Source organism: Mobula hypostoma, chromosome 13, assembly GCF_963921235.1.
Source record: "Mobula hypostoma chromosome 13, sMobHyp1.1, whole genome shotgun sequence".
Classification (NCBI taxonomy): domain Eukaryota; kingdom Metazoa; phylum Chordata; class Chondrichthyes; order Myliobatiformes; family Myliobatidae; genus Mobula; species Mobula hypostoma.
In genome coordinates this window covers 22,950,878-22,964,477 of record NC_086109.1, presented here as the reverse complement: position 1 = coordinate 22,964,477, position 13,600 = coordinate 22,950,878, and the positions used below count along the sequence as shown (strand labels likewise).

Here is a 13,600-nt window from a genome sequence, read left to right as displayed (position 1 = left end):
TGAGGTGTGATCTGACAGAGGTCATGAAAGATTAGACGTAGAACAAATGTTTCTACATGTAAAGAAATCCATAACACTTGGAGGCATTAAATCATTTACAGATCCAAAAAGGAACTCAGTGGCTTTCATCTGAGAGGTGAGATCTCTCCACTGTTGGGAATGGTTGTGGGAAACTGCTGCATTTTGGATGGATATTTAATCATTTTATTCATAGCTCAAAATCTGGCTCTTCAGTTTACCGTTTCCATGCTGACCAAGTACAAATTTACCAAAAGCATTTACTAGCACTTGATCTGTGGCCTGCTTTGTATTGGGGGCTCTAGCTATTTTGGATGAAGAGTGTTAGGAGCAGGCTTCAGTAGAGTATAACACTGGGAAAGAACCTTTCTATTGAATTGCCCATCTCTGCATGATTTGTGTTTTTGGTTCTGCCTGTACTATATTTGAAACAGTGCAGGGAAAATGTCAGAATCATGTTTAATATCACTGGCATTTGTCATAACAATGAGATGAGGGAATGTCCTGGGTGGTGGGATGGTCCTTACTGATGAATGCTGCCTTCCAAGGCACCACTCCTTGAAGATGTCTTGGATATTACAGAGGCTAGTACCCATGATGGAGCTATGGAGCTGACTAATTTTTCAGCTTTCTGCAGCTTACTTCAATCCTGTGCAGTAGCCCCCCACCCCCACAAAAATACCAGATGTGATGCAACTGGTCAGAATGCTCTCCAGGGTACCACTGTAGAAGCTTTCGAGTGTTTTAGTTGACAAACCAAATCTCCTCAAACTCCTTATAAAATATAACCACTGTCTTGGCATCTTTTATTTTGCGTCCAGGTTAGGTCATCAGAGACGTTGATGCCCAGGAACTTGAAATTGCTCACTCCCTCTACTTCTGATCCCTTGTCTTGCCCTTACTGAAGTCCGCAATCAGTGCAAAAACAGGAAGGGGGCCCTGGATTTACCGACCTTGAGTGCAAGGTTGTCGCTGCGACACCACTTAACTAACTGGTACACCTCCCTCCTGTTTTTACGCCCTTTCATCACCATCTGAGATTCTACCAACAATTGCGCTTATAGATGGCATTTGAGCTATGCCGAGCCCCACACTCATGGGTTCAGAGAGAACAAGAATGTTGCCAAGACTTGAGGATCTGAGTTGTAGAGAAAGTTGAAGTAAGTTAAGACTTTATTTCCTGCGGTGTTGGCGATCTTTTTGAGGTATGCAAAATTATTTGGGGTATAGATAGGGTAAGTTCATGCAGGCTTTTCCACAGGTTGGGTGGGACTAGAACTAAAGATAAGTTTGGAGTGAAAGGTGATGTATTTAAAGGGAACCTGAGGGAAATTCCTTCACTCGGCCGATGGCACGAGCACAGAACAAGCTCCCAGTGGATCTGGGTTTGATTGCAGCATGTAAGAGTGGTTTGATTAGGTGCAAGGAAGAGAGGTGTATAAAAGGCTATGGTATGGATAGCTGGGCATGCCAAAAGCCCTGTTTCTGTGCTGTAAGGCTCTCTGACTCCACGTTCAATTCTCTTTGTCTCTACAGATATTTGCTGTGTTTGCATTTGGCACATGTGGTGGTTATTCAGGAGTGAGCGAGGCTTCCATTAAATGTACGTCTGGCAAGGATCAGCTGATCACAATCCATTTTGGTTATCCTTTCAGGTACGTAGGTGTCATTGCGTCGGGTGAAATCCGATCAGCCATCGCTTTGTGTGCCTTTTCTTCCCACCCTACCCTTGGGGCGCCATTTCCTGGATTTGCACTGACGATCGATCATTTTGTTTTTGCATGCTCCAACTCTCCTCTGCTGTGCTCTGAATAAAGTTTCCATTTGCAATCCCCCTTTGTTCCTGGCAACTCTCCATCTAAACTCTTCACCTACTTGTTTATGAAAAGCTCCTCCCAAAATCTGCTGCATAACTTTTCACCTCTATAACTTTCCTGGAGCAAATCCAGGGCTCTGGGGCCTGGATGATTGAAAGTATAGCCGCCAGTGGTTGGCTGAAAGTCTGAGACTAATGAAGTTGCGAGAGGATTTGCTAGTTCATTGGCTTACTTGAAAACTGGTGTTATGAGTTCTCTGCTGGACTTAAATCCTGTAACTCCTCCTCAGATGCAATGTTTCCTCTGAGGTATGCGCGCGCACACATCTCTTGCTACTAGCACACAAAAGGTGGTCACCCGCTACCACCTCGGTGTGTTAAGTGTATTTTGCGATTGTACATAATCACATTTCTTTTTCCAGTTTCTGATGCAGATGGTGTTGACAATGTGGAGTTTGTGATGATTTGTCTGCAGGTTTTAGAACTGGCTTATTTGTACTGTTTTTATTGAGGAAATTATTCAGCACGCACGTTGTCACTGGGTAAAAAAAAAAATTGTACAGCGCAAGATTTTTGTGCACATTGACCATTACAAATTTGGGGGAGCATTGTTCCGATGGTACCATGGCATTGCCTTCATCAGAAGCACTTGGAAAAAGAGAGGAGACTGCAGGGCTTGGAATCTAGAATATAGAACACAACAGTGCAGGCCAGGCCATTCAGCCCACAATGTTGTGCTGAACCAGCTAAAAAGCAAATCAAAAACGCCCAAACACTAATCCCTCCTACCTACACCATGTCTGTATCCCTCCATCTTCCTTACATCAATGTGCCTAGCCAAAGTCTTTAATGTATTTGTCTTTGCCACCATACTAGGCAGGGTATTACAGGCATTCATGACTTGAGTTTAAAAAAAAATGCCCCTCACATCCCCCTTGAACATACCCCCTCCCCTCACCTTCTGTGCATGTCCTTTGCTATTCAACATTTCAACCTTGGGAAGCAGATGCTCGCTGCCCAATCTATCTTAATGAACCTCCGTCAGGTCTCCCTTCATCCTCTGGCACTCCAGAGAAAACAACCCAAGTTTATCTAGCCTCTCGTAGCGCCTGCCTTTTAAAGCAGGCAGCTTTCTGGTTCACATCTTCTGCACCCTCTCCAAAGCCTCAACACTCTTCCTGTAGCGGGGGCAACCGGAACTGTGTGCAGCACTCCACCTGTGACCTAACCACAATCTGGATCAACAACCAGTCTGGTGGGGGAGATTGGGGTCAGGCAGCATTTGCAGCCTTAAAGTAGTTCACTGGCATCACCTTAAATGGCGACAGAAATTAGCAGTTGGAAGATGTGAAATGAAGGAATGCCGAGAAAGACTGCACAGGTCAGGTGGCATCATCTTTGAAGAGGCTAAATATAAATGCAACATAGAACAGTCAGTACAGGAACAAGCCCTTTGACCCGCAAAATCTCTGATGAACATGGTGTCAGATTAGGCTCAATTTCTAAACACGAGACTGCAGATGCTGGAAATCTGGATCAACACAAACCAAATGCTGGAGGAACTCGGCACGACAGGGAGCAACTATGGAAATGAATAAGCAGTTCATGTTTCGGTCCAAGGCCCTTTATCAGGACCGGAAAGGAAGGGGGAAGGTGTCAGAATATTAAGGGGGGGGCAGGGAAGAGGACAAACTAGAAGGTGATAGGTGAGTCCGGTGGTTGGGGAAGGGAGGTTGAGGTAAGAAGGTGATAAGTGAAAAAGCAAAGGGCTAGGAAGAAGGAATCTGAGAGTAGATTGTGGAAGAAGGAAGGGCACCAAGGGGAGGTGATAGGCAGGTGAGGAGAAGAGGTAAGAGGCCAGGGTGGGGGGAATGAAGAAAGGGGAAGGAAAAAAGATTACTGGAAATTGGAGAAATTGATGTTCATGCTATCGGGTTGGGTTAGAAGCTATCTAGATTAAATGAGGTGTTGCTTCTCCAACTTGAGTGGCCTCATCGTGGCAGAAGAGAATATGGACCGATATGTCAGAGCAGGAATGGGAATAGGAATTAAAATGGTTGCCCACTGGGGAAAACCCACTTTTTGTGAATGGAGCTGAGGTGCTCAGCAAAGCGGTCCCTCAATCTACATCGGGTCTTACCAATGTAGAGGAGGCCACGTCAGGAGCATTGGATACAGTAGACGACCCTAAGAGGTTTGCAGGCGAAGTGTTGCCTCATCTGGAAGGACTGTCTTGGGCCCTGAATGGAGGTGAGGGAAGAGATGGATCAGAAGTTGAAGCACTTCTGACACTTGCAGGAATATGTGCCGGGAGGGAGATTAGTGATCCCCTGATTCCAAGGGAATCATGGAGGGATTGATCCCTGCAGAAAATGGGGAGTGGAGGGAGTGGTAGATGTGTTTTGTGGTCGGGTTCCGTTTGAAGGTGGAGTTGCAAAGAATGATGTCTGGATGCAGAGGCTCTTGGAGTGGTAGATGAGGAAAAGAGGAACTCTATCCCTGTTAAGGTGGCGGGGAGACGGTGAGTGTAGATGTCGGGAAGTGGTGGCGAGGTGAGTGAGGCAGCATCAATGGTAGAGGAAAGGAGACTCCATTCTTTGGAGCACATCTCTATCCTGGAAAAGGGAGCCTCATCATGGGAACAGATGCTGTGGAGACGAAAGAACTGGGGAAAAGGAAATTACATTTTTTTTTACAGGAGGCAGGGTGAGAAGAGGTATGTCAAGATAGCTGAGGAAACTGGGTCTATAAAAGATACCAGACAGTTTGTCTCCAGTATTGGAAACAGCTTGAGAAAGGGGAGAGGGGTCTCAGAAATGGACTGAGTGAACTAAACCTCTTTGGAGTTAATGTTATAGATTGATGGAGATGAGGGACTACAGTTGCCGTGATCTGCAGAGAGAGAAAGCAACAAACTGCTGAAGGAACTCAGTGGGTTGAGCAACATCACTGGGGCTGGTGGGAGGAATTGTTGACACATTCAGGTCAGGACTTTGCATCAGGGCTGCCTCCCAAACTGGGAAGGCTGGTTTTCTGAAATTGTTGAATGTTAACTGTGATTCTCATTCCACAGATACTGCCCAACGTCAGTACCTCCGGCACTTTCTATTTTGTGTCACCCTCCCCTCCCCACCCCCCCACCCCCAGCTTTATACAACCCAAACTCTGTTTTTAGGCCACCCCTTTCCAAATTTGTTGGGACTTTAAAAAAATAAATAAATAAATATTTACTGTAGAACTCTGATAATTCAGTACCCTCAAGACGTTGGCCTATTGGTTTATATTGGCACAATGCATTTCACTTTTTATGTGTCAGTATAATGTATTTTCCATCAAGTTTAAAAGGAGCACAAGGATACATGTTGAGTTTTGAGTTTCCAAGCAAGCTGTGGTTACACTGCAGCCACAGACCTACCTTATTCCTGACCCTGGCTCCAGCAACACACTTGGCCCATGTTCCTGACAGTACGTGGCAGACTTTGTACACCCATGTATAATGAGGACTTGGTGTACGAGTGATGAGATGCTGATCTATTGGGATTTGTGTATTTTTGGATATTGGAGTCTTGCTGTAGTTGTTCAGCCTTCCCCTCTTCTAAGTTGGAAGGAAATTAGAGAGGGTGCAGAGGAGAATTAATACTGCCTGGTTGAGAGAGTGTATTGTGAGGATAGGTTGTGTGAATGTCAGCTAGGGCTTTTCTCTTTGGAGCAAAGGAGGATGAGAGGTGACTTGAAAGAGGTGTACAAGATGAGAGGCATAGATCAAGTGGACAGCCAGAGGGTGAAATGATAAATATATGGGGACATAATTTTAAAGTCAATGGTGAAAAGTTTAAGGGGAACATAAGAGTTAAATCATTTAAACAGTGGTGGGTGTGGAACATATTGCCAGGGTGGTGGTAGAGGCAGATATATTAAGGGCATTTAAAGAAGCTTTTAGATAAGTGTATGATAGAAAAATGTGGGGCTATGTAGTCGGAAAGGATTAGATTGATTTCAGAGTAGGTTAAAATGTTCCAAAACATCGTGGGCTGAAGAGCCTGTACTGTGCTCGAATGTTATGTTATAAGGTTTTTCCTTCTAAATAGACCTTTAATTTTGGATTATATCCATTGTTCCTGTTTCTAACCCCTCATCTTGTGTTGCAGGTTAAACAGAATTTCTTACGAAGTGCTCACCTGCAATAATGCTACCAGTTATCAAACATTTCATCTGAATGGAGACTTCTCCTCATCTTCAGAATTCTTTGTTACGATTGGAGTGTTTGCATTCATGTACTGCATGGCTGCTCTGTTGGTGTATGTAGGATACCAAAACTTCTACCAGCAGAATAAGTATCTGCCACTTGTTGTAAGTCCCAAAATTTAATGTTGTCATACCCAAACTTTTCAATCTGGCCTGATGCTTAAATCGTCGTCCAAATGTCAGGTTCAGTCGTTTCGATATGCCCTGGGTCCTGGACCCTGCCACCTTGATTTGGCCTGTACCCAACCTTTCCGATTTGGCCTAGTGCTTAAATCCATTGTACTGCAGGTCTTCCTTGCTCGCAGCGACTGGCCAGCTGTCTCACCTCATCTCGGTTCTGTCACATCAAATTGCCTTCAAGTCTGAAGGGAAGTTACAGACTATTGGTTGGGATCATTTGTCAGAAAAAAAAGTGATTAACGAAGTATTTAGTTTTCCTTGTTTCGTTAGATACCAGCCAGAAGTTGCTGTGATTCACCAGCACCATCTCAATGCCCCAAATGAAGTTCACATAAACCTGTGCTTGTTTTAAGTTTTCTTTTTGAATTTAGAGACTTCCAGCTTCAAGAAAGCTCTTGCATTTAGAAGTGTTGGAGTACTTAATCAGGGCATCAGTCTGTTGGTATTAGCAAGCAGTAATACCTGTCCCATTGATAAGAACAGGATTGAAATTTCATCTCTACCCTAGGGCCACTTAAACAAGAATCAACCATGATTCTTTTATTTAGAGAAACAGCAAGGTAACAGGCCCTTTTTGGACCAATGAGGCCCCTAATTACACATGTGACCAATAAACCTACTAATTGTATGTCTTTGGAATGTAAGGGGAATCTGGAGCACTCGTAGGAAACCCATGCAGTCATGGGGAGAATGTACAAACTCCATACGGACAGTAGTGAAATAGAACCCAGATTGCTGCTGCCCTACCATGTGGTCACATCTTGCTCTTTATCTTAAGACTTTGCTTTGTTTTTTTTAAGAAAAAGATGGGCAGGTGGGAAGATGACTAACTTGAATTCCTAGTTTTTCAATTTTGAGTTTCTCCTGATTTTGCTAATCTGAGTGGTTAAACTCTTCTCTCCCCCCCCCCAACCATTTTACTATTCAAATAGTTAACCCAGGAGAGTAATTAGCAGATTGAAGGTTTACATTCTTGCCTAAATCTTTCCATTGTGTCGTGAGCGAGCTGGGTTTAATATGGGTTTGAATAGTCATGTATTGCGATATTCTTCTAATTTGCAGCCGACTTGGAGTTCACACATTGTTAGAAGGAATTTTGAGTTTGTTGATCAGCAGTAGATAAATGGTAGATGAAATTTAGTGCACAAAATTTTATATTTGTAGATAAATCAGCACAGAAACATTTGGCCTTGGCAAAACTTCATGTTGACCAAGGTGCCCATCTAAATTGGTCCTGGTTTCCTGTATTTGAATTGTTCCTATCTATATACTTACCCAAATGTCTTTTACATCTTTTTATTGTACCACCCCACTCCCCAGCTACTACTACCCACAGCTTGTTCCATGTATGCACCCCCCCCAGCGTGAAGAGGTTGCCCCACTGGCCCCTCAAATTAGAATGGGTTTATTATCACTAACATCCAGTATATCATGAAATTTCTTCTCTGACAGCAGGACAGTGCAATCAGAAATGCATATTGAAAAATATTAGTGTAAACAGATAGTAAAAGTAGTGTACATGGGTTCATTGTCCATTCAGAAATCTGATGGCAGGAGGGGAAGATGTTCATAAAACATTGAGAATGTGTCTTCAGGCTCCTTTACCTCTCTGGTAGTGACAAGACATGTCCTGGGTGGTGGGGATTTTTAAGGATGGATGCCATCTCTCTCCTTAAACTCCTAGTTTTTGATTCCCTTTCCCTGGAAAAAGATTGTGCTTTAAAGACTTGGGAACACACAGATACCTTAACTAGTGAGATTATAAGTTTAAAATTTTAAATATGATTTCAAATAATTCGAATTGCAGTCTTGGTTTTGATCTAGAAGCAGAGAATTGAAAAGTAAGGAATTAATGTTGGACTGGCCTCTTGTGTCCTCTTGTATCTGCAATATTTGAGTAGTTGATTCATTGCAAAGGACAGTATAGATTTATGGAGCTGGTATCGGGTAATGTGTGGGTAGTAATTGAGTAGAGATTATAAAAGGAGATGTGATAAATTAACTAGAATAGATCAGAGGCTTTATGATGGTCAGGGTTCTGACAAGGTAAATTTAAGCTTGGAATAACTTCTGTTGTCCAGGAGCGATGAACTTCCATCCCTCTTGTTTCACGTATGCATTCCAGTTTTTGAATTTGGCCTGAACACCAGCAATATTGACCAACTCTTGAGTGTGAGCCAGTTCATCGTTTGAACAAGATTGAACACAAAATGAATTAGAAGGCGTTTATTGTTAGAAAACTATATACTGTTAATGTATACCATCAAATGAGACGATGGCACTCTGAGCCAGGGTGTAGTATACATAACACACAAAAACTAGGGATGAAGCCTACAGATGGGTTACGCAAAAATAAACGAATTAAAGTCCATAAATTAAATATTGTAAACTACAGAACAGATTAACCAGTGACACTTTGAATACGATGCGGCAGGGAGTTCAAAAGCCAAATGGCCTGGGGGAAGAAACTATTCCCCATCCTGGCCGTTCTTGTTTTTATACATCCTGCCTGATGGAAGAAAGTCAGGGGATGCTGGATGGGTGGGTGGGATCCTTAAAACCAAGGGGTCTGTGTGCCCACTGCTCCTGAAGTGAATTGGGTTCAATTTAAAAAGGCATTGTGCAGGTGGATTAAAGAGAACTGGATTAGTACATTACAAGTGTAGGTGTGGAATTGGTACAGTTTTGGAAATTTGACAGCAATGCAATGACCTCTGTCTTTCAGGATTTTGTTGTGACTGCATTATTTGCATTCTTGTGGCTGGTCTCATCCTCTGCTTGGGCACAAGGTCTGTCTGACGTTAAGTACGCTTCAAATCCGTCTGTTCTGATCGGCAACGTGGATACCTGCCAAAGGCAGGATGTTGTCTGTACTCCAGCTGCTTTACCTTCCATGGGTCGCCTCAATGCCTCTGTGGTAAGTGCAGGCTGTGCAAAGATAGCACAGCGGTGGGGTAAAGGTTCACTTGAGCTGTTGCCTTGTTCAGGAGGGATACTGTTATACTGTTTTATTTTGTATGATGGCTTTCTCTACTTTATTGAATGCAAATGGTGCTTCACAGCCAGTGGATCCCTTCAGATGCACATCCCATTTGTTCTTGGCAAGTTACCACAAAAAAACAATGCAGTAGGTATTAGCCAAGTTTATAAATTGTCGTTTGTGCTTTTATGCCGATCAAGATGGCAGGTTAATCATTTGAACCCAGACCTACTCTAGAAGGAGAGGTGTCCAATGGGCCAAAGTTGGAATCCTCTTCCTGCATGACCTTGCTTCCTGTATATAAAAAAAAGGGATTGTCTATGATGAGGTTAGACTATAACTTAAAAGCAGCCTTGGTCCCGGAGTATGAAATGGCCAATAGTGCTGAGACCACCAATTTGTCACCTGCCGCATTCCTCTTTGTGCTCCACATCTGTGTTAAGCTTTTGTTTTAGGCTTCCAAAGGCCTCTACTCTTCCCTGAAATGGGTTTAGGAGGACTAAAGAGATTAGCTTTATTTGCCACATGTACATCAAAGCATAGAATGAAATACGCCAAATCAAATCAAATCAGTGAGGATTGGACTGGGCAAGTGTCACCACACTTCTGACACCAACATGGCATGCTTACTAACGCTATCTATACATCTTTGGAATGTAGGAGGAAACCAGAGCACCTGGAGGAAACCCATGCGGTCATGGGGAGAACATACAATCTCTTTACAGACAGCGGTGGGAATAAAAAAAACATTTTACAGTGTGCACTGTAAAGTGATATGCTCGCTGTTACACTACTGTGCCAGCTATGAGGTGGGCTGAATAGTTTGGGAGCACATCCTTCAGATTGTTGCTTTAAGTGACTGCAGAATGTTTTCATGAGCCTAGACAGCAAGCACTGGCAGTTTTGCATTAATGAAGCAACATGTTAAGATGTTCCGTTGTGGCAACCTAGCTTCATTAAAGAGAGCCTACTGTTGGTCAATTAACACTTTGCTAGCTCAGATCCAGAATGTTTGCAAATTCAATATTAATTCTCTCTTTCTCTCTCCACAGATATTTGGCTTCATGAACTTCATTTTGTGGTCGGGCAACAGCTGGTTTGCATACAAGGAAACGTCCTGGCATAAGCCGGGTAGCCCACAGGGTGATGCCGAGCAAGGCAGCCAAGTGCAATACTGATTTATAATCCTCACCTTCCACTCCCTTCCACCTTTCCCTTCAAATACAAACTTGTGCAAATGCCCTGGGTTAGTGTCAGACCACGCAAACCTAACCACCCAACACATTTGGAGAAGAATAATTGTTACACAGTCAAAAGAGGGCTGGGAGGAAGCTATGACTACCTGACTCTGCACCACAAACCATGCTGCAACCTATTATCTCCCCTACCTCATTAACTAAAAACAATTCATGGACTCGATGCCATCTATAGAGTACATACATTATGTCGATATGGTGCCGAGTAATTCAGCTTATCGTGCCCATTTTGTTCTACATTCTGGGTTTTAATTCTATTTCCAATGTTAATTCCTGAGAAAGCTTTGGGACACGCCCAACATCTTGGGGCCCAGCTGTTGCTCCCCAGTTGAGAGTTGGTTTAATGTTTAAAACCATGTTTAATATTTAACACTTTATTCTAACAGTACACATACCCTCCACCTTGAAATCTTCCTGATATTTTTATTTAGTGATATTAAAAAGAAATGCCATCCATGCTTACTAGATGTAAATTGCATGAGAAAGTCTCTGTAATACAACCTCAGTAATGCTGGAACTCTCTTATTTTCAAGAACTCTTCCAAATTTTGTTCTCTGCACACAGTTCTTGCTTGTAAGGAGTCGGAATCTCAATGTGTCGCTGATGTTTTGACTGTTACAAAATTGAACGTAGTCCTGAATGCAGAAACATTCTTTAGGAGTTTATCACGTAGGGTGGTCAGGGCAAGTTGTTGGCTGGACATTTTTAAATATAATTTGTCGGCGGGGTTTGGTGTTTTCATCCTTTTGAATCGTTTAAAACTCAAGGCCCACTTCCTCATTGGGACCCGTTCCTGACCTTCCCAGATAAAGTTGCACATTCTGAGATTACACCTTTTCCTTTCTTCACCTTTTGAATTATTTTTGATATGATTGGATGCAGTGTTTCTCTCTAATACCACTATGCTATCCCCCCACCCCCCAATGCTTCACTCTTTCCCTGTCTTTATATCAACATCAGGAATGGCTAAAACAAGGCACTGAGGTTCAGTAAGACCCAATCTGGAATTGCGGATTTCCCACACTGAACCATCCCATTTCCTACAACAGCCAGCTTCCTGGGGCATAGTAAAGTGGTATGTTCTGCGGGGGTTAGCTTGGCAGCTAAAATATATTCTCGTGTTTTAGAAAGCTTTTTAAACCCTTTCGGCTGGGTAAATAACTTGAAGTTTCAGAAATGGTCTTTATTGTGCTTGGTGCAATCCAGTTACTGGCAGAAGGGAAGCTGGTGGGTGGTGATGTGGAAGGGACGAGGGAGAGCATTGGCTGGAAGATGGTGACATTTCTGCTTTCATCTTTTCTAGCAGCAGTACTGCTGTGCTGAGCTTTTGGTTTCTGTGGGTCGTCACCACACCAAATGAGGTTCTTGCTTGGATAACTCGTACGAGAAAACTTTGGGGATGCAGGGGGTGCTTATAGTCTTGGGAATATCTGGTGGTACTTAGCACTGATTTGGGGAATGCATGCATGGGGGGGAATGAAGGGTAATTGGCAAAGCTGGAACTGGTGTTTGCTGGGAGGGCATAGGTTGAAGGAGGGCTTGGGGGTGCTTTTCACACATGTTTGAGTTATTTTGCTGTTTCTTTCTGTATTCACACCAACATTCATGTTTGTGATCTTTAAGTGCCCATTCTGCAAGAGGACCTGGTTTACAAAACATTCTAAGATTTTAGAAACTAATCCAGTCTGAGAAGAGGGGCACTCCCTTGTAACAAGAGTTAGTGCCTTGTCATGTTCCCACTGCTCACCCTGTGCACTCGGCTTCCTGTGATGACTGCAAACTGGCAATTTAGGAGGAAAATACAGCCTTGAAATTTTGTGATTGAAATAAAATGTGTTGCCTCCCGGTATGCTTCTGTCCTAGCTTGTTGAGGGAGGAGGGTGAAAAGGGGAAAACGTGAGGCTCCCAGGCCCACGCCATATTCAGGGTGACCCTGTCAAAAGCAGCCTGTGCTGCTCTCCCTCTTCCGCTGCTGAACAGCAATGGCAGATTAGCACTGTAGGTTTGACAACCAGTCCTGGAACAGAAGAGGATGTCACTGTTTGGGAAAAGGCTGCGTACAAGGTAGAGCTGTATGCTCTGGAATTAGAAAACTCACCGATAATCTGATCAAGTATGTAAATAGAACATAAAACTTTTTAAAAAAAAAATATCAAAAGGACTAAAATACAAAGGGTAGAAGTTTATGACACTGCAATTGGACCCATTTACATTGATTAATTCTGAGCACCAGCTCTTGTTAATGACACATTATAACCATATATAACCATATAACAATTACAGCACGGAAACAGGCCATCTCGGCCCTTATAGTCCGTGCCGAACTCTTCCTCTCGGCTAGTCCCACCAAGCTGCACTCAGCCCATAACCCTCCATTCCTTTCCTGTCCATATATCTATCCAATTTAACTTTAAATGACAACATCGAACCTGCCTTAACCACTTCTGCTGGAAGCTCGTTCCACGCAGCTACCACTCTCTGAGTAAACAAGTTCCCCCTCATGTTACCCCTAAACTTTTGCCCTTTAACTCTCAACTCATGTCCTCTTGTTTGAATCTCCCCCACTCTCAATGGAAAAAGCCTATCCACGTCAACTCTATCTATCCCCCTCATAATTTTAAATACCTCTATCAAATCCCACCCCCCCAACCTTCTACGCTCCAAAGAATAAAGACCCAACTTGTTCAACCTTTCTCTGTAACTTAGGAGATGAAACTCAGGCAACATTCTAGTAGATCTCCCGATATTGGTTTTAAAGTGGCGGTAACACAGTACAACATAATAAGATATGGGAGCAAAGTAGGCTATTCAGCCCATCGAGTCTGCTCAGCCAATACCAAGGGTAAAGATGTTAGCATTCCTTGTTTATATAGAATATTGATGATGTAACTGATTTTAAGAACAATGGAGGTGATAAGGCTAATAGCAGCTATTTGCAATGAATGAAAGAAGTGATGTTGAATTTGTGCTCCTTCAGCCAATAGGAGTTGATCTCCTTCCTGTCCAGACAGTCGCTGAGGAAGCAGTTCAATTAAGTGAAAATCAAAAACCGCAGATGGTGAAAAGCTGAGATAAAAAAAAAACAATGCTGTGGAAAGGGAAACA

The 13,600-nt window shown here is 43.1% G+C and overlaps 1 protein-coding gene across 1 annotated transcript in view; it reads left to right on the top strand.

The window, feature by feature from the left end:
* Positions 1-12,708, top strand: part of LOC134355490 (synaptophysin-like protein 2) — a 28,401-nt gene extending 15,693 nt beyond the window's left edge. Inside the window, exons 3-6 of the mRNA XM_063065449.1 lie at positions 1,555-1,673; positions 5,983-6,184; positions 8,985-9,176; positions 10,292-12,708. Of these exons, the coding sequence (XP_062921519.1) occupies positions 1,555-1,673; positions 5,983-6,184; positions 8,985-9,176; positions 10,292-10,417 (639 nt within the window). The 3' untranslated portion in view covers positions 10,418-12,708. The remainder of the gene's footprint in view (positions 1-1,554; positions 1,674-5,982; positions 6,185-8,984; positions 9,177-10,291) is intronic.
* Positions 12,709-13,600: the final 892 nt, after the last annotated feature.